At 44.0% G+C, this 21,747-nt stretch overlaps 1 protein-coding gene and 1 long non-coding RNA gene across 3 annotated transcripts in view; one reads left to right on the forward strand and one right to left on the reverse strand.

The window, feature by feature from the left end:
• Positions 1 to 8,258: 8,258 nt before the first annotated feature.
• Positions 8,259 to 16,957, reverse strand: LOC308596138. 2 transcript variants are annotated; one of them, XR_014012348.1, is made up of 3 exons: positions 16,292 to 16,957; positions 15,075 to 15,161; positions 8,259 to 8,372 (listed from the first exon to the last, which is right to left on the reverse strand). It is a non-coding gene; the product is annotated as an uncharacterized lncRNA (long non-coding RNA). The 2 variants fall into 2 exon arrangements; XR_014012349.1 differs by lacking the exon at positions 8,259 to 8,372 and adding an exon at positions 9,782 to 11,728.
• A 500-nt stretch (positions 16,958 to 17,457) lies between these two features.
• Positions 17,458 to 21,747, forward strand: part of SPRED1 (sprouty related EVH1 domain containing 1) — a 75,798-nt gene continuing 71,508 nt past the window's right edge. The window contains exon 1 of the mRNA XM_081209593.1: positions 17,458 to 18,499. Within this exon, the coding sequence (XP_081065719.1) occupies positions 18,468 to 18,499 (32 nt within the window). The 5' untranslated portion in view covers positions 17,458 to 18,467. The remainder of the gene's footprint in view (positions 18,500 to 21,747) is intronic.

The raw sequence follows: 21,747 nt of genomic DNA on the forward strand, positions 1-21,747 counted from the left end.
GCTTCTCATGAAAAGGTTCCTGGTACAGCTTGCCATCTAAAAGATGGGACACAAAACGGGAAGGCGGGGTGGAGGGGGAAGAGGCAAAAAGCAAACACAGGCACCAGTTCTTAAAAGTTACAGAGTTTTAATGAAGACCAGATGGGATGGGAACAGTTTAGGGAGAAGAGGAGGAGCCAAATGGAGCTGGTGTCTCAGCAGAACCAACAAAAAGGGCTGCTTTGCTGTTCCTGGGCTGACACTTGAGGGTGGAAAGGAGACTGGTGTACTGGGCCCTGTTTTAATAAATATCCAATATCCAATAAGTACATGCCAAAGGTGCCTCACTGGAATTGTTCATGTTTTGTTACATTGGGTGGTTTTTGATATTTTGGCTGCACCCCCATGCATGCTTACCTCTGGGTAAACCCCATTGAACACGGAATCTAATTTGTAGTGTAAAAATTATGGGTGTGGGCCCCTCCAACAGGACAAAGACCACAGTGGGGGGTGGGGGTTGTCAATGTGTTAAATCTCTCCAAGCTCCATGCTAGGGTCATGTGATGTCCCCTCCTGTCAGCTGTTCTTCAGTTCACTCTTCTGTCCTATCAGCATACTGGAAGATGGTAAAATTTCCGCCCAAAGGTATACATTGGCTGTGTACACACCACAGTTTAGTGTGCATTCTTTGCTTTCTGAGAGACAGAAAGGATTGTGGGATGCTCTGCGGTGGTACACACCGACTGTGACATCACCGTGGTGCAGGAAAGGGCTTTGACACGAAGCAAAGCTTAGCACAGGTACAGACTGGGAATTAGCCATTTGAAAATGGTGGATAAAACCTCCTGCCTAAAGACTTCCTGCCTGCCAAAGGTTAAAGATGGGGATGGGGAAGAAGATGGGGGAGCCGGAAGGATGCCAAACTTTCTGCACAACTGAAACCACTCCAACCACTCATATTAATTAATAGCACGTGGTTGGTTCACATGCAAAGGACAACACGGAAAGCTATCATAAGAAATGTCTGAAAAATCCAATAGTACAAGGGAAGAAGCAGTGGAATAAGTACAGGTTGGGGCATGTGTTCTGTGTCTCAAGAGCAAGGAAGAAGGGGTGGGGTCCACAAATGTGGTTGAATGAGAAAAAAATATAGTTTTAGAAAGTAGGAGAAATACACAAGAGCATTCCAGCCTAGTAGATGCCTGCCAATTGTAGGTCAGAGGTCAAACTGGCCCACATTTTAAGAGTCTTTTCTGACCATGAATGCTGAGAAGCTGTGCAGGCATATGTCTACTTTGCGGTAATGTGCAGCGTTTGCTAAAGACTAGAGCTGAAGATAGTTTTCCTTACCAACAAGGTTCAAATGACATAGCCTTGAAAATACATAACTGAATTGTTTATTTCCCTGACGAGCAGAAGCCCTGGCTGTAACCTCCACATTCACTTGACGCCGACAGTGTTTGTTGCATAAACCATGAGCTAAGTGAAAAGCAGCAGGAATGTGCCCCACTTTGGAACATTGGTCATAGTTCTTCTGTATCTTCTGTGCAACAGACCATTGTTTTAGGCTGGCAGTCAAGGATCTCTTCTTGTTGCGAGACTTTTGTGGGTGAGCTGAGAGTTTGTTTGGACCCCGGGTTAAAACACAGAGGCTGAGAGGGAGCATGTGTCTGAAGGAAAATGAACTGATATTGATTTATATCTATTAGTAACTTCGTATTAATGTAACATTCTTATATGTAACTGTGTATTTTTGTAATATTTTGCTTGTTGCCTGTTGTTGCTTCAGTTTTTTGTACACCGCTTAGAGGTATTTTTAACATGTTAAGTGGTACAGAAATTATATACAGTAATCAAATAATCAAAATTTCTCCCAGTCTACCAGATTGTGTAAAATCCGGAATCCATAAGCTTAAATAATGGGTGAAAGAAGAAAACCGGCTGTTTGATTTCTTTCCTCTCTGCTCCCACCCCACAAACCCAGTCTTTAAGCCTGACATTTTTGAAGCCTACTTGTGTTATATTTTACATGGGGTGCTCAAGACATTTTTGAAGATGCCGTCAGAATACAGATAATTACTAAGTTCATGTAAGGTGGGTAGGCTGGCACACGCTAAACACTTAGCATTATGCAGCCAACCTTGAAAAGTGTTCCAAATCCATCAGTCATCATGGAAAAATTAGAAGCTTTTCTGGAAACCTGCCTTTCCAAATAGATCGTTTATACTTAATGGACTCCATAATTCTGCATTATGTATGAAGGATTTTGGTGTGCAGATTTCCTCAGCATGTTTTTGGTAGTGTGGAACAAGTCAAAACAACTAGCTGCTTCATAGAACAACATTAGTCAAGACACTGAAGCATTACTCATTATCAACATTACAAGACATCCTCTTTAATCAACCCACCAGTATATTGCAAAGTGTGAGGCTCCAAAAGGCTTCCATACCGCAATGTTGGCACTATTAATATCCTTCTACTTTTTTGTGCTATACTTATTACTTAGTTTAAAACTTGATACACCACCTTTTGAGGAAAGCTCTCAAGGGTTCATGTTTTAGTCCCAAAGAAAATAAGACTAGAGTTCATTATATTTCATACAATGCTATTCATTCACAAATGGCTGAAGAATTGTGGAGAAAGGCAAGATCTTTCAAATCTTGCATTAGAATAAGACCTATGGGGACCCAGTGTGTTTACTTTTAATTGGACACTGGAATTGGGGGTAAAATCTTAGTAGACAGCAGCTGACCTCATTGCTGGTTACAAAGGGGCCCCCATGATAGTTTAAGCTTCAAGGCCCCAAAAATGTACGTCTGCCACTGGGGCCACCTGACATTAGGATGTCATGTGTGTGGCAAGTGAGCAGCCCATCCTCCTATCAAACTTGGACCACAAGTGTTGGTGAAGATAATCTGTCCTGTTAGCCATATCCAGTTTCCCGCCCTTGGTTTAAGCCATCCATGCCCCTTGAAGCAAATCTAATGAGTGACGTTACTCCCAAATAGATCAGCATGGACCCCAAACACTGTCACATAATGCGCTCTTGATATTTCCTTAGTTAGAGCTACTTTCTCCATGGACATAGGAAGCTGCCTTTTGCAGCCTCAGACTGTTAGTCCATCTATTTCAGTACAGTCGTACCTCAGAAGTCAAACGGCATCTGTTCCGGAAGTCGTCAACTACTGAAACATTTGGAAACCAAAGCATGTCTTTTGATTGGCTGCAGAAAGCTCCTGCAGCCAATCAGAATCCAAGGAAGCCCTGTTGGACGTTCGGCTTCCAAAAGAACATCTGAAAACCGGAACACTCACTTCTGGTTTTTGATCATTTGGGAGCCAGAATGTTTGACTCCCAAGGCGTTATGGAGCAAAGATACGATTGTATTTGCACTGACTAGCAATGGCTCTCCACAGTTTCATGGAAGAGTGCTTCTCAGCCCTACCTGGAGATGCCAGGTTTGAACGTGAGACCTTCTGCATGTACGGCAGATGCTCTACTGTTGATGCACTTCTATTCCCTTCAGCATACTTCAGAGGTCAGAAAAGCAGGTGCCTTTGCTTACAACAGAAAATTTCCTGGTCATATCAGCACCAGTGAGCACATGAAGGCCATTGAGGACATCTGCTCTTTCCCTACGACCCAATCTAGGAGACAGTGAGAGTGTATTCTGCAGACATCTTTCCTGTAATAAACCATGCATTTGGAAGAGCAGTATGCACCAGCAACAGGAGGGCATCGGTGTCATATGCCCAACCATTCTGCCGGAGAATTTTTATTGGCATCAATGGCATAATGATTGTGTCAGCTTCCTCCTGTTTGTGTATCATCAACACAACCAGGAGGAAGTTGGCACCATCATTATTATTCTTCATCAGATGTTCAGTCTTCATCAGATATCTTCATCAGATGCCATGGCTGCAATCTGTTGCTGTTCCTGCCACAACCACAAACTCTCTGTCACTGTGTCTTGAGGACCACAGTAGAGACTTCTCAGCCAGATACATTGCTCATCCAACATGTTTCAATAGTGCGCTTATTCCTCAGTTTTTCTTTTTTCAATCTACCTCCTGATCCTGCTTTCTAATGCAGATATTAGTCACATGTGATCAGTTTTCTGAGCTGTATTTGCCAGCACCTTTTCACCCAACGGTACAATCCTTCTCTGAGAAGCTTCAGGTACTGGGATATATTGGACATCTGCTAGTCGCTTGGTAGTTTCCACCAGTTCTGACATGGAGGAATGAATGAAATCTCAGGCTCAGGGATTGAATGTGGATCTCCAAACTTCCCTGTCTGGCCCTAGGAACGCCTTGCTGTTTGTCCTGGTCTGAGCCCTCCTTGAATGCTTTTGCCTAGCTGGAATATGTGCTAATGCCTCTCGCTTGCTGGGTGGAAGGTGAAGAGTGAAGCCTCTGACTTCTGCATTGCTGGAATGTAGCCTATTCTGTAAGAACTTGTGGCCACATACATTTTGCCTCTGGCCCTGACCACCACTGACATGAGGTCCTCAGCAGGTTGTCCATGAGGGAATGCAGACCTTGGGTTAAAAAATGGTTCTCTACTTGTGTTCTGGGGCAGGCATGGCTTTTGTTTGTGTGATGCAATAAGCCTGTTTCCATATGCAGTAAAGAAGGGCCTTAGGAAAGCTGAGATGCCATACTGCCCAGGTATGCGTGGCATCTTATTCACATTAACTAAATGAAAAATATGGCTTCTCCTGAGGATCTGAAAACAGGCTCAGTCATACAGGAGAATGCAGGCTTGAAGGTAAGCCAAGTTGTTGAGGGCTCTATAGATCACAACTAGCACTTGGAACGGTGCCCAGAAATGGATTGGTAGGAGCCAGCTATGTTGCTGCAACACAGGAGTTTACTTGCAAGATCACCTTACCCCGTACATGCGCACTCAACCGCTTCAAACTGCAGAGCTGGCACTGTTACAGGTGCCACATAATATTCATTCAGCACTGATCTTCTAGTGTGCCCAAACTTTGCAACTCACTGCCTATTGACATCAGGCAGGCTCCTTCATTGTACTCTTTTTGACGCCCGCTGGAAGCATCCTTTAACATGGTTTTAGCTTATTGCTTATTTTAATTCTTTTTGGAATATTTTAAATACTTGTTTTTGACTGACAGTTTTGTTCTTTCGTTCTTTTCATGCTTTTTAAAATTATAATCAAGCAGCAGATAAACGTTGCGAAATAAAACTAACAAACAAGCTTCCCAGTTCCAGTCAATAGTCTGGCTGCAGATATAGAACCAAATAAAGTTTCTAGATACTAGATCTAGATACCTAGTTACTAAGGTTGCCCCATCTAGAGCATGTTGCAGTAGATCAAACAAGATGTCATTAAAGCATGCACCACAGCTGTGCAGTTGCTGTCATCAAGGCAGAGCAGGGCAGAACTGTACAGCTTACCTGGCTTTGCTTACCTGGTTGCTGATTACTGAGAGGGGTGAGGTGGCAGGGAGGTCAGCATGGTGTGGCTGCAGCAGCAGAGCCAATCTGATGCTGAGACATGTCCCATGGCACGTTCCATGGTTTAGAACAATGTTTCCCAAACTTGGGTCTCCAGCTCTATCTGGACTGCAATTCCCATCATCCCTGACCACTGGTCCTGCTAGCTAGGGATGATGGGAGTTGTAGTCCCCCCCCCAAAAAAAACCCAGCCAGAGATCCAGGTTTGGGAAACACTGGTTTAGAAGCACTCAGAATCACGTTTTGGGTGCACAGTTAGTGGTGGCAAAACCTTTTAAGCTTCTGAGTAATGTAACCACTCTGGTGTTAATACCCGTCTCTGGATTCTACTAGCCTTTAATTACAGTATTTCTATATCGACTATGTAAGTGCATACTTGCCCACTAAATTTAACAGCCAGGTATAAGGCATAATTGAGCCTAGTGTGCGAGATTTTTAAAAAGGCTTTTTGCAGACATTTAAGAGATGAACGACTTAGCAATGGAAGAATTCCACCAAAAACAGAGCACCTTTCCAACCACATGTTCTGTGTTATACTTGTCTAAATTTCCTATTTAGAGTGAATAACTGGAAACACTCTGTCAGTATCCCCGATCACAACAGCTGTAGTATGTTTTTGAATGACCCACATTTCTCAAATAAGAATAGGCTGTTCGAATGAATCACCATAGTGTTATGTTAGGCCGAGCTGAAAAGAATTCTCACAAACCTACAGAAAGCTTACACCTGAAGAGTACTATTTTGCCAGAAAAATGACACCTGAACGTAACTATTCTATATATTTGAAATCCAAGGAAATGTGAATTTGATACACTGTGTTGGTAATAAAAAAAATGTAGAAGTCCATAGGCAAACTGCGCCACACAATCCTATGCATTTTTACTCAAAGTGTGTCCAACTCTGTTCATTGTGGCTAACTCCCAATAGAAGTATGCGCAAGATTGCAACTTTAGAGACGTCTGGACTGCAGAAACTTGCACAGCAGTAGCTAGAGGAAAGAAATTCAAACTGAGCAACCAAGAGTCAAATCCCTGTTTAAGTGGCCTGCAAAGTTTAATCACTAGGCTAAAACTTCAACTCATTAAACTGTTGAGGGATGATGCTAAAGTACCCATTTCTGGTGTTAATACAGTTCTCATGTATTATGTAACAAGGGGGACCTGAAACAAAATGTTGTGGTCACATCCACACCATACACCATAGGTAGGCAAACTAAGGCCTGGAGGCCGGATCCAGCCCAATCGCCTTCTAAATCCGGCCCGCGAACAGTCCAGGAATCAGTGTTTTTACATGAGTAGAATGTGTCCTATTTAAAATGCATCTCTGGGTTATTTGTGGGGGCTGCCTGGTGTTCTTACATGAGTAGAATGTGTGTTTTTATTTAAAATGCATCTCTGGGTTATTTGTGGGGCATAGGAATTTATTCATATATATTTTTCAAAATATAGTCCAGTCCTCCACAAGGTCTGAGGGACAGTGGACCGGCCCCCTGCTGAAAAAGTTTGCTGACCCCTGCCATACACTGAAAGGACATGTAAAACCCATGACTTCCTCCAAGAATCCTAAGAACTGTGGTTTGTTAAGTGTGCTGTGAATTATAGCTCTGTGTGGCATAAACGACAGTTTCCACAATTCTTTGGGGGAAGCTACGTGCTTTAAATGCTTGTTCAATGTATGGATGTGACTGTACTGTGAAGTACTCCCTGCTCAGAATGACAGCTACTATTTAATTCCCCCTTCTGCCTTGTTTTCAGGCACCACCACCAGTCAGCATTCCACGGCCACTGAGCATGCTCAGTGCTCACTGGGCTTCCTTCCCCACTTTGGAGAAGTTTATTTTTTGGGGGGAGCTTCTGCAAACCACCACCACATGGAATCTGTTGACTCCTCCCTCTTCGGGGTGGATGTTGTTGTTTTGGCTAGATAACACTCACAACCTGAACATCTGAAACACAGAGCATTACAAATAAAAAGGGCTGTTTCTTCTAGCAACAAGTGATTATTTTCATTTATAACACTGTCAAGTCAATCTTTGCAATGTTTACTCGGAGGTAAGCCTCCATGTTCAGTCAGGCTTGCTCCTAGTGTATTATTTTTGAAAAGACTCCTAACTGAGGCATTTGGTGGAACACGTTTTTTAAAAGGAAGACCTGAATCTAAAAGAACAAGAGAAAATGAATTAGTGTTGTTCCGAGGACTTTTGCACAAGCGCTAGTGGAAGATGTCTTTCAGCGCACATCCACAATGTGTCAGGGGTTGTGAATAAGGAAAATACAGACTGTAGCCATGTTAAGGACTTGAGAAAGCACTTGTCCAGTCATGCACAGGAGCTTGCACAAACAGACGATCTTCTCTAGATCCAGCATCACTTTTATGTTTCACAGCACACTTCTTCTACCCCCTTCCAAGAGAAGAAGAGGCTTTCTATTAGAATAGGGAGGGAATCCAATCCACAGCATCCATTCCACTGACTGGTTAAAATGAGGTGATTTGTTACCCAACTGAGCTACTGTTCAGCAACAATCTTACCAGGAGGCCTTAGGCAAAGTATTTTCTCTCAGCATCAGTTTACCATCTATAAAATGGGAGCAAATTATTTTGTAACATAGCACTGAGGATAGTGTTGCAGATGGGCCCAAACCCCTCTGAACTAAATGATCCTATGGAAGTGATAAACAATAATAATGCAGATAAAACGACTATTTGTTTCTCGTTTGGCATAAGCAGCTACATATAACTGCGTCTTTTTTATTGACCCATAACACCTTATTCTACCCTCTGGATATTTTTTTTGCAAATCCATTTAAGACAGTGGAGTATTTCTGCTGATAACATTTGCTGAGAGGCTCATAGTTGCCCAGAGTTCCTGTCACACCACCGATGGCACGGATGGTTATTATTTTCAGTTTGCTGTAAAAAAAAAAAAAAAATTCTTCAAGGACCCCATTAGCTTGTGACAGCTTTGAATAGCCAGTGGTTTCGCTGGTTTCTTTTCATTTAACATAGTTAAACATTTATTTAACATTGTCAGCCTGGTGTACAGATCTTGTCTCTAGTGGGCCTAAAGACTACCTTATTTTCTTCTCTCTCTCTCTCACTGGTTCAGAGGTTGTTGCTGTAATCACATTGGCTATGGGCCTAAAGCAAGCTGTGTAACTCAGTGACAGTTGCAATCCATACACTAGAAAAGGACAAAGAACCAATACATTTGAAAACTGCAACAATGAATGGAACTGGTGACAAGGGATTTTTATTTTAAAATGATTTTGCACATAGTTGAATGGAGAGCGACGGTTTAAACTGTGAATTTAAAAAGCACCCTTTTCATTAAGAACCATGTTGCAATGATTGGGCACGTCTGGCTATTACTGCATTGCTATCAAGTTTCAATATACTTCAGTATTTGCCTTTTCCTGGCATGAGGAATGTAACTGCTACACTTGACTAAGCCCTCGTTCAGTAAAGCACCAGGACAGGAAAAAACAACAACTCCTGATCAGCCAAACCTGCTTGACTTTAACATGTACGTATACCTGAAGGCATGTTTTCAAATGACAGGAAATGTCTAATCACAAAAAAATCTTGTTATTTGTCTTATTTATACAGGACCGATTTTCCCCCTTTTGTTTTACAGCGGGTTACATATGCTTCGGGTTACAGACTCCGCTAACCCAGAAATATTACCTCAGGTTAAGAACTTTGCTTCAGGATGAGAACAGAAATCGTGCTCCGGCGGCGTGACCCCATTAGCTTAAGTGGTGCTTCAGGTTAAGAACAGTTTCAGGTTACGAACGGACCTCCAGAACGAATTAAGTACTTAACCTGAGGTACCACTGTACATAAATAATATACTTTTAAAAGATCGCACTAACAGCTTAGGCCTTTGCAGAATTAGGCATTTCAGTGGGCTCAGGTACACCTAACGCTGTACAGGATGAAGCTGTAAAGAAAAACAGAAAGGGGAAAATAAACTATGGCTACAATTCTAATGTTTCTTGGAGGGCTCTCAAGAGGCCATAGGACGTTTTGGGTCTTCCTCTCTCAGGGTAGAGAGAGGGGTCCTTAATCAGAAGGGAGATGTGACTTCATGATAGCCCTTCCTGGACACAACTCGGCAGCTGTTGTCCTACTGCACAGAAATGCCTATGTCAGTAAAGGCCTGCCTGGAGATCAGGGGAAAGGTTCCCATTCCAGCAGTTCCCCAAAATGTGGGTGGGCGGGAGATGGGGAACGTGGACAAACACCAGTAGTGGAGCTGGCATATGTTTTTTCCTATTTTCCCTGTCACTGATTCCAACATAGTTTTTATTTTATTTGAAAATACCTATGTTTAATTTTAAAAAGTTACTCTTTCCGGGCACTGTACAAAAATGGAAATACAAAAAAAAATGAGTAAGAATAAAATCCAAAGCTTTCCAATATAGCCAGCAGTAAAAAATAAATAAAAGTTTGAAACCATAACAGTCAGCATCGCCCAAGCCAACAAATGAAAAGTTGAACAACATGTGTCAGAACTACAGCAGCACCAGCACATTCCTTTTATTAGGAAGGAAATTGTTTTAAGGAAGAGGGGGATAAACGGAACAGGAAACTGAAGAACAAAAATCTTCCCATTGCACTGCTGACGCAGCCCAGGACATTAAAAAAGACAGCTTATACAACTTTTGTCGGTCCCCCTTTTTAAATTGCACATATCGCCTAAGAGAATCTAGATTAAAACATGACACTTTTAAAGAAATGCTAATCCCAATGTCCTCAATGCTTTGTCTGCCAATCAAGCAGCTGTTTAAGGCACAGGGGCAGGCCACAGCAGTTTTATCCTGGTCAGTTGGCAACCCAAGGTGGCAGCAGACATTGGTAGCACTGCTTCTATTTTTGTAGCATAGTTGCTGGGCCGTCCTCTTTTGATGCCCTTATCCCTTTAAATTGCAGCCCACATGGATTCCATGTGTCAAGCATGCTGATTCATCAAACATGACACTATCAGGTCATTCATTCTGGTAGTACCCTCAGACCAGTTCTATGCAAATTTGCTAAGACGTTAATCCATCCTGGATTTGTTTCCAGGTATGTATGCAAAGGATTGATGCTTATGTCAGATTGCCACTTTTTATTCATACAAATGACAGATACTTCTGCAGAAATCTTCCAGCAATACCAGATTTAGAGCAGTGTGGGTGGTTCCCCCCCACAGGGGGCACAAAATAAAATAATAATACTAATACCTGTATTATATGGGTACCTATGGAGAAGATACATAAAAAAACAACTGTACAAAAATGAATTCTTGTGAAAATAACAAATATTTTGGGTGTGCCAATTTTTGTTGTCACTCAGGGCACTGTATTATCAAAGTCTGTCCCTGCTTCCAGCCCCTCAAATCGACCCAGTTACTGAGATGATCTGCCAACCCTCTTCTCTAGGTGCACCACACTATCAAAAGGTGAGGTTGCTGGCAAGCAAGGAGAGGGTGCTTGGGGCTGCTGTCCCCATTGGCCAATGACAGCACATTCTTCCTCAAGGAAGCAGAGACCACGATCCAAGAAGCCAACTCCTTCCTGATGACACCACCTGTGCAGCCAGTGGTTTATCTCAAGTATTTTCCTCTCTTTTCTTGGGCCACAACCTTCAACAAGGAGTGATGAAAAGACTACCAGTGCCCCAAGTCTCTTTGGCTCCCTGCCCAGTGTCTCATAGTCCCTTGCTATGTGTTGCAGGCTATGTGTGGCAGTATCATTTGTACCCTCATGGATCAGAAATAAGGGGTAGTGGTCACTGGGCTTTATAAGACTTGGCAACTTCTCCATCACATCGTGAATCTTTGTATCCGGAAGACAGCAGACCTTCTGTGACATCCTGTTTCCTCCACACACTACTGCCTCTGTTCCCCTCAGTAGGGAGTCACCTATCACCACCACTCCTTGTCTCCTCTTCTGGGGAGTAGCAGGGATCATTCTATGAACTGTGCCTTCCAAAGGCTGCTTGGAGTGTTCTGAGATCTGCTTCCGTTGTTCTCGAGTCTTGCCCTCTTGTTTATTGGAGCTTATTTTGATATTGTTGGGATAAGTCACAAAGGCCGGAAACTTATGGTTTGTTTGCGTGCTTCCCACGCCTTCCTCCCAGTTTGTCATCTCTAGGCTGCAATTCCCTTTTTCTAACGTCGTCGCCACAGAAGGTAGCAAGTACATTATCAGCATACTCATCCGCGGTCAGTTGCCTTGGATCTGATCAACACATCCTTTTGCTATCACCATGCATTCTCTTTCCTTTTAGCAAAAAAGAAGGGAATGTTTCTAAATATTCTAAATTACTTTTTAAATTACTTTAGAATAATAGCTTCCCTCCCCCCCCCAAATAAAAACAAAAATGTTAAAGCAATGGGTATAAATTTGCTTCTTCCCTCCTCCAATCTTGGTTATACCTTCTTCATGAAAAAAATGAAACAAACCCACATGTCATTTGTGACTTTATTAACGGTGTCCCTAAACAGCCTTCCTTATATAACAGTCCTCCCACCTTGCTACAGATGCATTGTTTCCCTCAAAGAACTGTCTCTGTAATTAGTTTTTCCCCAATTGCATGGATAGATGCATACATCCTCATTCATTTCTCTTGATTTAAATACATCTTTATTGTGCAATAAAAGTTCCTAACTGGACATTTTCGGTTTTAGAAAACCTAAAAATCTTTAAATTATGCGAGTGGAGGCTTACAAATAACAGGGAGTTCATGACGGATGAGTTTCCTAAATGTGAGGTATTGAATTGCCTTCCAAGAAATAAAAGTGGGAAGCATCTAAAGAAACTGGTGTGGCTGTATAAGGCGCTTTCAGATGAGCAGGGATTTAAATGTGACATTTATAGGAAACAGAAGGGGCAAATCACAAAGGAAGAATATAAATGAGTAGCCAACATGGGCATGGAGTTTTCTGCTCATCTCGTGCTTTCTAGGCATGGGTCCAAACCGTTTTCCATTTGCCCTGCCGGCTTGCCCAGGGACACCTGCTTTTTTGTGTGGAAAGTAATGCCCAGCGACTCTGCCGCTCCAAGGTTTGGCTACTCTGCCAGTATAACCATTAAAAATATGAGGAGAGAGAAAAGCAGAAGACAAAGGTTTACCAAGAGATCCGTCATCGTACAGCAACCAGAGAATGAACAGTGGCAGACAGATTGCTCCTCGCACCATCCCTGCCAGCAAGGACCATCAGAAGCCAAGTAGGATCACTGGTCCTTTTAGCTCACCATTGTCAACAATGACCAGCAGTGGCTAGTTTCAGAGAGGAGTCTTTTCCTAGCTCTACTTGAAGATACCAGGGATTGAATCTAGGACTTTTCATATGCAAAATATGTGTTCAACCACTGAGCTATACCCCACCTAGAAAGAACATACAGCCTCAACTGCCAAATGCAAGGAGGTGTGTTTTGGATGCTATGTTGTATATGTGTGCCTTGGGGTGTGTGGCTTTCTCTCTCTCATTCTTCCTTTCTTCCATACTTTCTATCAGTCTGTAATCACTGGATTGAATGGTCAGTATAAATCCTTTAAACAAATAATAATTAAAAATCCCCTAAGTGCACAAATGGTGGCAGAGAACTATGTAAACTATACTGAGCTGGAAGGGTGGGATAATGCATATGAGACATTGTGGAAGACTCTGGATGACTGTGTGGTGCAAAGATTTTACAAGATACAGTGGTACCTCAGGTTAAGTACTTAATTCGTTCCAGAGGTCCGTACCTAACCTGAAACTGTTCTTAATCTGAAGCACCACTTTAGCTAATGGGGCCTCCAGCTGCCAGAGCACGATTTCTGTTCTCATCCTGAAGCAAAGTTCTTAACCCGAGGTAATATTTCTGGATTAGCGGAGTCTGTAACCTGAAGCGTCTGTAACCCGAGGTACCACTGTATGTGAATTAAACATTCCAGTTTTTACAGTCAGTGGGAGAGGCCCTCCAAAGGCGAGTGGCAACTGAGGTGGGGGAAGTTGCCAGAATCATGGCACAGGAAGAAAGGTTTAAATCCACACATCCCCAATAGTTCCTGATACTAATCGCCTCTCTGTGTCTGCTGCTTCTGTTTGAAGTGATGCATTTAACCATCTGCTGCAAGAGTCTTATGTTATGAGTTTGTCATGTCTCACATAGATGTTATTGCAAGTATTATTGGTTTTTTAATGCTTAGTCAAGATATTTCTGTTCTGGCCAGCTTTTGGCCTGCTGAGCTTAAGAATTTTGGTGGGGGCTACTCTATGGTGTGATATTTTTTACCTTGGTAACGTTTAGTGTTTTATTTGATGATGATGATGATGAGGGAATGCAATTTTTAATTTTTAGCAAGCCATCCTGAGTATTGTGATTTCAACCAAAAGGTAGGGTATAAATTGTTTAAATAAATACATATATAAATGTCAATTTACTTTTAAACATCAGTTGTTTAGAATCATTTGCAGAAATTAGTGTATCTAGTCAATAATGCAGTTCCTCCCTTTCCCAACACACAGATCTGGTAGAAATCTGTTTATGAGATTTGTTAGAAAACCAATTTAGTTTAAGTACACAATTCTGTTATGCCCAGAAAGTATTTTCTCCGTCTGACATTTATATGTGGATTCTCATTTAGAAATTAACAAGATCAGATATTGCTGAAGTGCTAATATAAGCAGCTCAGTCCAGCTAAATCCGTTATTAGCAGGATCTGGGCAATGACCTCTGTTTTGCCAGCCAAAGGATTGTGACTACAGAAAATGAGAAGGAATGCTAAGGTTGCAAGTCTGCATATAGTTAGGATCCTTAAATCTCATCAAGTTCACTGGGAGTTTAGGAGCTAAACTATGTGTTGGATTGCAGCCATTAATCAATAAGGTAAACAATCATTGTAAGTGTCCCTTTTACATTCTATTCATTTGGAGACATTCTACTAATGAGTCCTGTCAGTACAAGGATTTCCACTTGTGAAATGGGACTTTATCCCTTATCCTCCTTCTCCGCCCCATGCCCTCCTCAAATCTGTTCCAGAGGGCTGGAGGAACCCCTAGAAGTTCTAAAAGGTGCACGGGGGAGAACATTGTGTGGCACAAGCAGAAATCTTTGATGATGAAACAATTGCCTTAGCACTACCTTGGATTCAACCCACTGTTCCTTAGCCTGAAGCTGCTTGCTGCTTTACTTTACCAGTGGAATTAATTTCATGGCAGGTTTTCTTAGACTGGTGGGCATGCTATTACTCCAGGATGACCATAGGTTTCATCAAGGAAACTAATGACAGATACTGTCCTGAAAGCCGAGGATCTCTCACTGACGTTTGCAATGTGACAGCAATCAAGAGTTTGCAGAAACTGACACCGCACTGGGAGTTGTGGAGTTTGTGACCATAATTTTGTATTAAGTGGTCTGCGCTGCGGAATGTGTGCAGATCTCTTTCTGGCTGTCTGAATGGCTAATTTTAACGATGTCTTCAGGTGGAAACTTCATGACTGGTGTGCAGCAATAAGAATGCCAGCAACACTGTAAGCATGTCTTGTCAATGTTGCTATGTAGGTGCTTGTTTTTGCAGCTTTTGTTTCCTTTCACCACATGCTTAAGCCACTGCACAGTTTACAACTTGCAGTCTTACCCTCTGCAGAGTTTGCCCAATGAGATGAAGAGGATTAGGAGGGGCCAGTTCTTCACAGGAAGGGGCTGTGCAGTTCCATCTTCACACCTGAAAGGATGCAGGGAATTCTTTAAGAGTGATGTAAATTCCAAAGGGACATAAAAGGAGGGGGCGGAGGAAGGGATCAAAGGCAAGTGTGGCTGATCAGTATCAATGTGCCTCTCAAGTGCAGGTTCTGCATTAAGAAAGTAGCAACAGTTTTGGGATGCTATTACAGTGGTACCTCAGGTTAAGTACTTAATTCGTTCCGGAGGTCCGTACTTAACCTGAAACTGTTCTCATCCTGAAGCAAAGTTCTTAACCTGAAGCACTATTTCTGGGTTAGTGGAGTCTGTAACCTGAAGTGTATGTAACCTGAGGTACCACTGTATATCCTACACACACTTATAAGGACTCCAATTCCCCAGTGTAATAGGACTTCTGACTTGTGCTGCCCCCATTACCACCATCACAAAAAAGTGATGTCAACAAAAGCAATGAGAGGCCAGATTACAGGAGTGTCTTAAGAATTCACTTAAGCCTCTTTGGTAGTGCCTTTCTTGCAAAGATGGTACATCGTATGCTGCTTTTGAGATTCCTGGTGCAACACAAGGAAGCAGCATCTGAAGCACAACAGAACAACTTAATGTCACCCTTTTGCTATGTGCTGATGATTCAAATGCATTGAAACCACAGATTGGGGCTGCCACTTTGAAGGGACCCTTGTATGAAACGACCGCCACATTGTGAACATGCAACCATTAACGCAACTACCACTCTTGCAACTGCTACATTTAAATTAACAATTTCATCCCTTTATAAAATCTAACAATTACCAGAGGGGTAGCCAGGTTAATAACCTGCTGCAGTACAAACAATGGTTTTGTGGCACCTTAAACAGCTAAGATTGCCACCTTAACTAGTGGAGGGTGGGGGAGGCAAAGAAATATCGGTGAACAACTACTGCAACGCTGGCAAGAGAGGAATGCATGCCTAAGGAATCAAATCCTCGCAGGGAGAAGGGATGTAATCACAACAAGGCCTTGCTCCCCCTTTCCCCGCCAGAAAAAAGGCAGGGTTTTCACAGGAGTCAGACCTTAGGTGGGTTATTGCAATCACCCCCACTTATTCCTCTTCAATAGGTGGAGCAATGCAAAGCTCCCCCCCTTTCTTTCTTTCAAAGCAATGCAACCTTTTACCGTAGGGCTGCGAACGCGAAGCGAATCCGCCGCCCGCGGCTTCCACCGCGCGGAGTTCTAGAACGGAGCGTGCGTAAGCAACTGCACGCCTCGTGCCCGGAGGGTGCTAAAAGCGGAGCGCGCCAGCCCTCCCTTTGCAGAAGAGGAAGAGGAGGCGGCCACGGGGAAAGCCAACTTCGCCGGACGGAGGGAAATGCACGCGCCTTGCACCGTGCAGGCTCCAACTGCTTCCCTCTCTTCTGCAGCGGGGCTGGCTCTCTGGCCCTCGCGCCTAACTCTCCTCGCTCCCCTCCCCGCGCGTGTGGCCTTATGCACAACTCCGCGTATCCCTCCGCGGTGCGCGTGCGAGACACTCGCAACTCTTTGAAAATAAGCGAGCGAGGGAACTACTTTCGGGAAACTATTTTTGCATGGCGGGCTAGGGATGTGGTCATTTAGTCTCTTCCCCTCCCTCCTGTTCTTCCTTGGAGGTAGCCCAGCCAAAAAAAGAAGGAAAAAAGGAGCAACTCCTTAGGAGAGGCATGAGAGACTTCAGGGCCTCGGTAGCAAGAGCCTCTTTCTTTCTGGGCACGGCGTGGCAAAGCAAACCACCCGAGAACCAACTTGGGTTTTGCTCCGACTTGTGCCCTCCACTGTTCCATTGGGAGGAACCCGCTTCCTCGGGTGACCAGCGTGGCCTCCATAATAAAATCCCTTCGCGCCACAACCCGGGGGTTTTATTGTGCAAACTTGAGGAACATTCCCGATATTTGCTTATTTATTTATTTGAGGGGCGGCGAATGAGCAGCCAAAGGAAACCCGCCCCCCCCCTCCGGCCTTGAAGCGCGCGAAGGAACAGCAAGTGTGTGCTGTTCGGCTGCCCAGAGAGAGGGGAGGGAATCGGGACCCTTGGCAACCGTGTTCCTCCGAGTGAAGGGGCTCGGGGCGCCAGCCGCGTGCAAAGAGGGAAAGGCGACGTAGCCCGCCTATGTGTGTGTGTGGGGGGGGCGCTTCTCCGCCCGCCCCCAGCCCCGTGGCAAAAAAAAAAGTTCTGCGCCCTTCGGCGGCTCCTTCGGACGGAGGCGCTTCTCAAGTGCCCGGGCTCTCCTTTCCCGTCCGTCGCCTCGGAGAGTTGGCGGCGGAAGGAGCGTGAAGTCAACGCTTCCGCCCAGTTTTCCAGTCAGAGGAGGAGGGGGGCGCAGAGAGAGAGGCTCGGGGGCTGTCGCTGCTCCGGGTGGGCCTGGGGAGCAGCTCCTGAACTTGCTCGCCTTCTCGGTTGGAGAGAGGGCGGGGTGCCAGGGCTGGTGGCGGAGGAGGAGGACGAGCTCTTCCTACTTCTCCTCTCGGCTTCTCCTCTTTCCTCCTCCTCCAGCGCCACCAGCCGTGACGCATCCTCCCCTCCCCTTTTCTAACCTCCGGGCTGCTTTCAAACTCCCCCCTCCCTCCTCCTTTCCTCCTCCTCCTCTTCCTCCCTCTTTCCCTCCCTCTCCTTTTCGCCTGCCTGGGGCTGAATTAGTTTCCCTCAGTGCTGCCTCTGCTTGTTCGCGGGGTAGTCGGACTTGAGCCGCCTGTTTTCCCCCTCCTTTCTTTTTTGTACAAATCGGGTTTGCAGACGCTGCTGCTGCTGCTGCGGGCGTCCGGAGGAATTTCTGCCGCGGTGCTTTTCCGTCCTGCCCCGGGGGTTTGGCAGCGAGGAAGGGACGCGGCGGGGAGCTGGGGGGACCTGCTCGTGGGGACGAGGGGAGGGGGTGAAGCAAGGAAGCCAGGAGGCCAGGCTTGAGGAGGAGCTGCTGCTGCTGCGGCAGCGGGAGATGTGGGCTCCTGGTGCCGATGCGGCACAAGGACACGGCTAGGGAGCCTCGCTTGCAGCCGAGACGCAGCCAGCCGCCCGCTTCTCCGTGAAAAAGACCAGAAAGAGCTTCGATTGCTGCCGCCGCCAAAGCAGAAATCAGTCCCAACTCTCGGCCGAACAGGATCCCTCCGTTTCCGTGCGAAGAAGAGGCGGGGAAGGCTGCTGTTGCTGCTGCTGCTGCTTTCGGAGGGGACCCACCTCAAGGATTGAGGCCATTCTGGCGGAAGGGTGTGCGGTGGGGGCATCGGTGGGGTTTAACAATGGTGAGGTTTCTGGTGAGCTCCTGCTGCGCCCTGGCTGCGTCGGTGCTGCTCCATCCCCGGATCGGATCACGGTGAGGAAAAAATGAGCGAAGAGACGGCGAATTCTAACAACGAGTAAGTTTCTCGGCTTTTCTTCGGGGGGGGGGGTGTCTCTTCGGCTTGGCGTTTCTCTCTCCCCACCCGCCCCTACCCCGCCGCCACCGTTCATTGACTTGCTCTCTTCGGGCTCCTTACATAGCTGGCTCCGTACGGATAGGTTTTAAACGTGCTGATTGATGTGTGTGTCTCTCTGCATATGTAAACACCCCACCCCCACCCCCCGAATCTGACTGTTTTGGTAATTTGAAAAAGTCATGGCAGACCCAGGATATGGTGAAAAAATTGCCTAGCTATGTGTGTTGAGGAAATGGACCCTCCGTCTCCCGCCCGCCACCCCCTCGACCCTCAACTTCCAGTGGCCTACGTGCAACGTTTTGTGGGGGGGGGGGGAGAAGTCTATTTTCGTTTGCATGTTTCCTATAGAAAGTAGTGAGTGGGAGCTTCATCCCGAGGGAAACTGTTCCTGAATTTTAATTGGATGAGTCAGTGTAAATACAGTGTTAAACCTTTCCCCAAAGCTTTATATATACATTTTAACGAGCTGTTAGGACTCTTCGCCCTTCCCCCCTTCTTTAAATGGGGAATAGAATGAAGATATTTATATATATAACGTGCAAGATATTAATATATTTAACATGCTTGGCTTGGATGAAATCTATTGGGGGCTTATGTTTTCTTTTTTATATCTGTAGGGATGTAGCCTTCAAAATTGCTATGAAATATATAATTTCTGAAACAGGGTAGTCATGTCAACAATCCTGAACTTTCCCATTTCTTCTAAAGAATGAAAAATGTTGACGCTGCCTGTGACTCCTGCGTCAATGGTTGTTCTTTTCTGCCTGTGACTCCTGTCAATGGTTGTTCTTTTCTGCAAGAATGAGTTGCGAATTAGTCATTTTCTCAAACATACTTTGCAATAGTTGTGGCTCAATAATAGTGCAAAAGCATCCTTCTGGCAGAATTATCACACGGTAATTATTTTTCCAGTGCCTGTAGCAAGTAATTTGAATTGTAGGAGGAAATACTGGTTTTTGGTGGAGAAGGGAACACTTGTCAGTTGCATACATTCCTCCATATAAAACCTTAATTCCTTAAGATGGATCGGTAAAGGAACAGGCTTCTGCTTCTGCTTTTTTAATGAATGGCTTTACTCTTAAGCCAGAATCACATAATATAACAAGGACAAATCCTGAACTGCAACAGGAACAAGTACAAAACATTGTATTGAGCTACTTGGTAAGATGAAGTGCTGCAGTGCCCGTGGAACCGAGAGGGAAGCGGCCGCCATATTTTCTTTTTTGTGAATCGCTCTAATTTGCATACCACAGTCTTCATTCATAAAAAATAATAATTAGACCTATGCCACCTTCGACATTCGACTGAACATGGCTTGCAAGAAATGGGAAATTTTCATGAAGGTAGAAAGAGCCTAGTATGTTCGAGGTTTAGGGTTTTCTGGATTTTCGTCTCGAAAAATACTGTTCTCTGCTTGTTGACACTGTTATGTGGGAAATATCGGCTCGGGGAAGTGCTGGGAGCACGTGATCCTCTCCATTCATAAAATACCTGGCTGGCCATTCACAGTGCAGTACACTGTGTCTACATGGATCCACTTTCACATTAGACCTGTTTTTCTAAAAGAAAGGCACAGATTTGTGTCAGGGTATCTGCAAAAGCACCACCTTGCTTGCCAGAATATGAAAAGAAGTGTGCTTTTAAAAGAAAAAAATCGAGGCCATAATCTGAGGACTGCTGTAATGTCACTAAGGGATCTTTGGGGTGGTAGAGGATAGAATCTTCTAGTAGCTAGCTTCCTTTTTTTAATGTGGCACATCAGAATCTGCCAGTATTTCTAAAACAATACAAGATTATGTGAAAGTGGCTTACGACGTAAACACTGCTATAACTGAAGCAGCAGCAAAACGTTTCACCCTGTTTACTTGTGCAGTTTTGCGGACCTTGCTGGTTGATATTCACGCCGTAATCAGCCCCTGTATTTTAATTGAAGAAAAGTTAATAAGATTATTAATTAGATATTGCATTTTACAATAAAAGTGCTATTATGCAGTCAACTTTCATTAAGCATTTTAAAGCCAGTCAAATGTAAAATTATTGAAATACATTCTCAAGATTAGTCACAAAAGCTGTCTGAATGTGATTGCTGGGGAAGAGCCCTTTGTTAATGCATATATTTCTGTGTGCCACTTGGTGCATGCATTTCTGTGTCACCCCATGATTCTGTGGCACTTTAGCATAAATATTTGAACAAAGACCAATTGATTATGCTTTTAGGACAACATAGAATATTTATTTAATTAAGAGAAAATGTTTTCTTCAATAGTTAGGATGCAAAAACACCTTCAGAACATTTGATTATAACGTAAAATGTGTTTGTCAGTCTGAATTGTATTCTTCATCTCTTCGATTCGTCTTTTGTATCGCCATCATACAGGAATTTCATAACTGAAGAAAATGCTAGAACACATCTACATATTCATACCGATTTTTCCTTCCTTGTGTTCTCATTAGGCTCTCCAGTCACATTTTGAATTTCTCTTCTTGGAATCGAAGTGATCTTCTATGCTTTGTGTGGATTAGCTTAGGGTTCTTTAAAAGTTGATTTTATGAACTTGATATAGTGGAAAATACAGTACACAGCTGCTGTGGCTGCTGCGGCTGCCACAGTCATCCATGCTTAAATATGGCAACCAATAATTCTAGTTTGCATCGGATCACACAGTTTTCACTTTGAAAAGTTCCTTGCATTCTAATGAATTGTGTAGTATATTGTCCATACCGAGTACAGTTAGTTAGGCCTTAACTGTGTTATGTGTGTCTGACTGTATATGCAAAAAGCAACTTGCAGTGTTCAGTATACAACCATTTATATTACAAGACCGTTGTTAATTGTATTTTTCTCTTTTGAAAGCAGTACGTTGGTTAGATTTTGTTATTGCAGCTGCACAACTCAATTTTCCGGGAGTTTTTAACAACAAACCTCACCAGTTTGTGTGTTAGCCTGGTATGCTGTCAGAAAAAGTGTTTATGGTTTCACAGTACTATGCATTATATAAATCTTGTTTTCCTCATCTTTCTCTAGCATGTTTTGTTTTTAAGATACATATCTCCCAAGTCTTCTGCAGTCCTACTTTTTCAGTTGCTTGCTGGATGGGCCAAATTACTATGGCAAGTTGTATATTAGTGACTAATCACTTCATTAATTAGAAAGTAGTCTAATATCTGTTCACATGAAGTTGCAAGTA

Source organism: Podarcis bocagei (genome assembly GCF_964188305.1).
Source record: "Podarcis bocagei genome assembly, chromosome: 1".
Taxonomy (NCBI): Eukaryota; Metazoa; Chordata; class Lepidosauria; order Squamata; family Lacertidae; genus Podarcis; species Podarcis bocagei.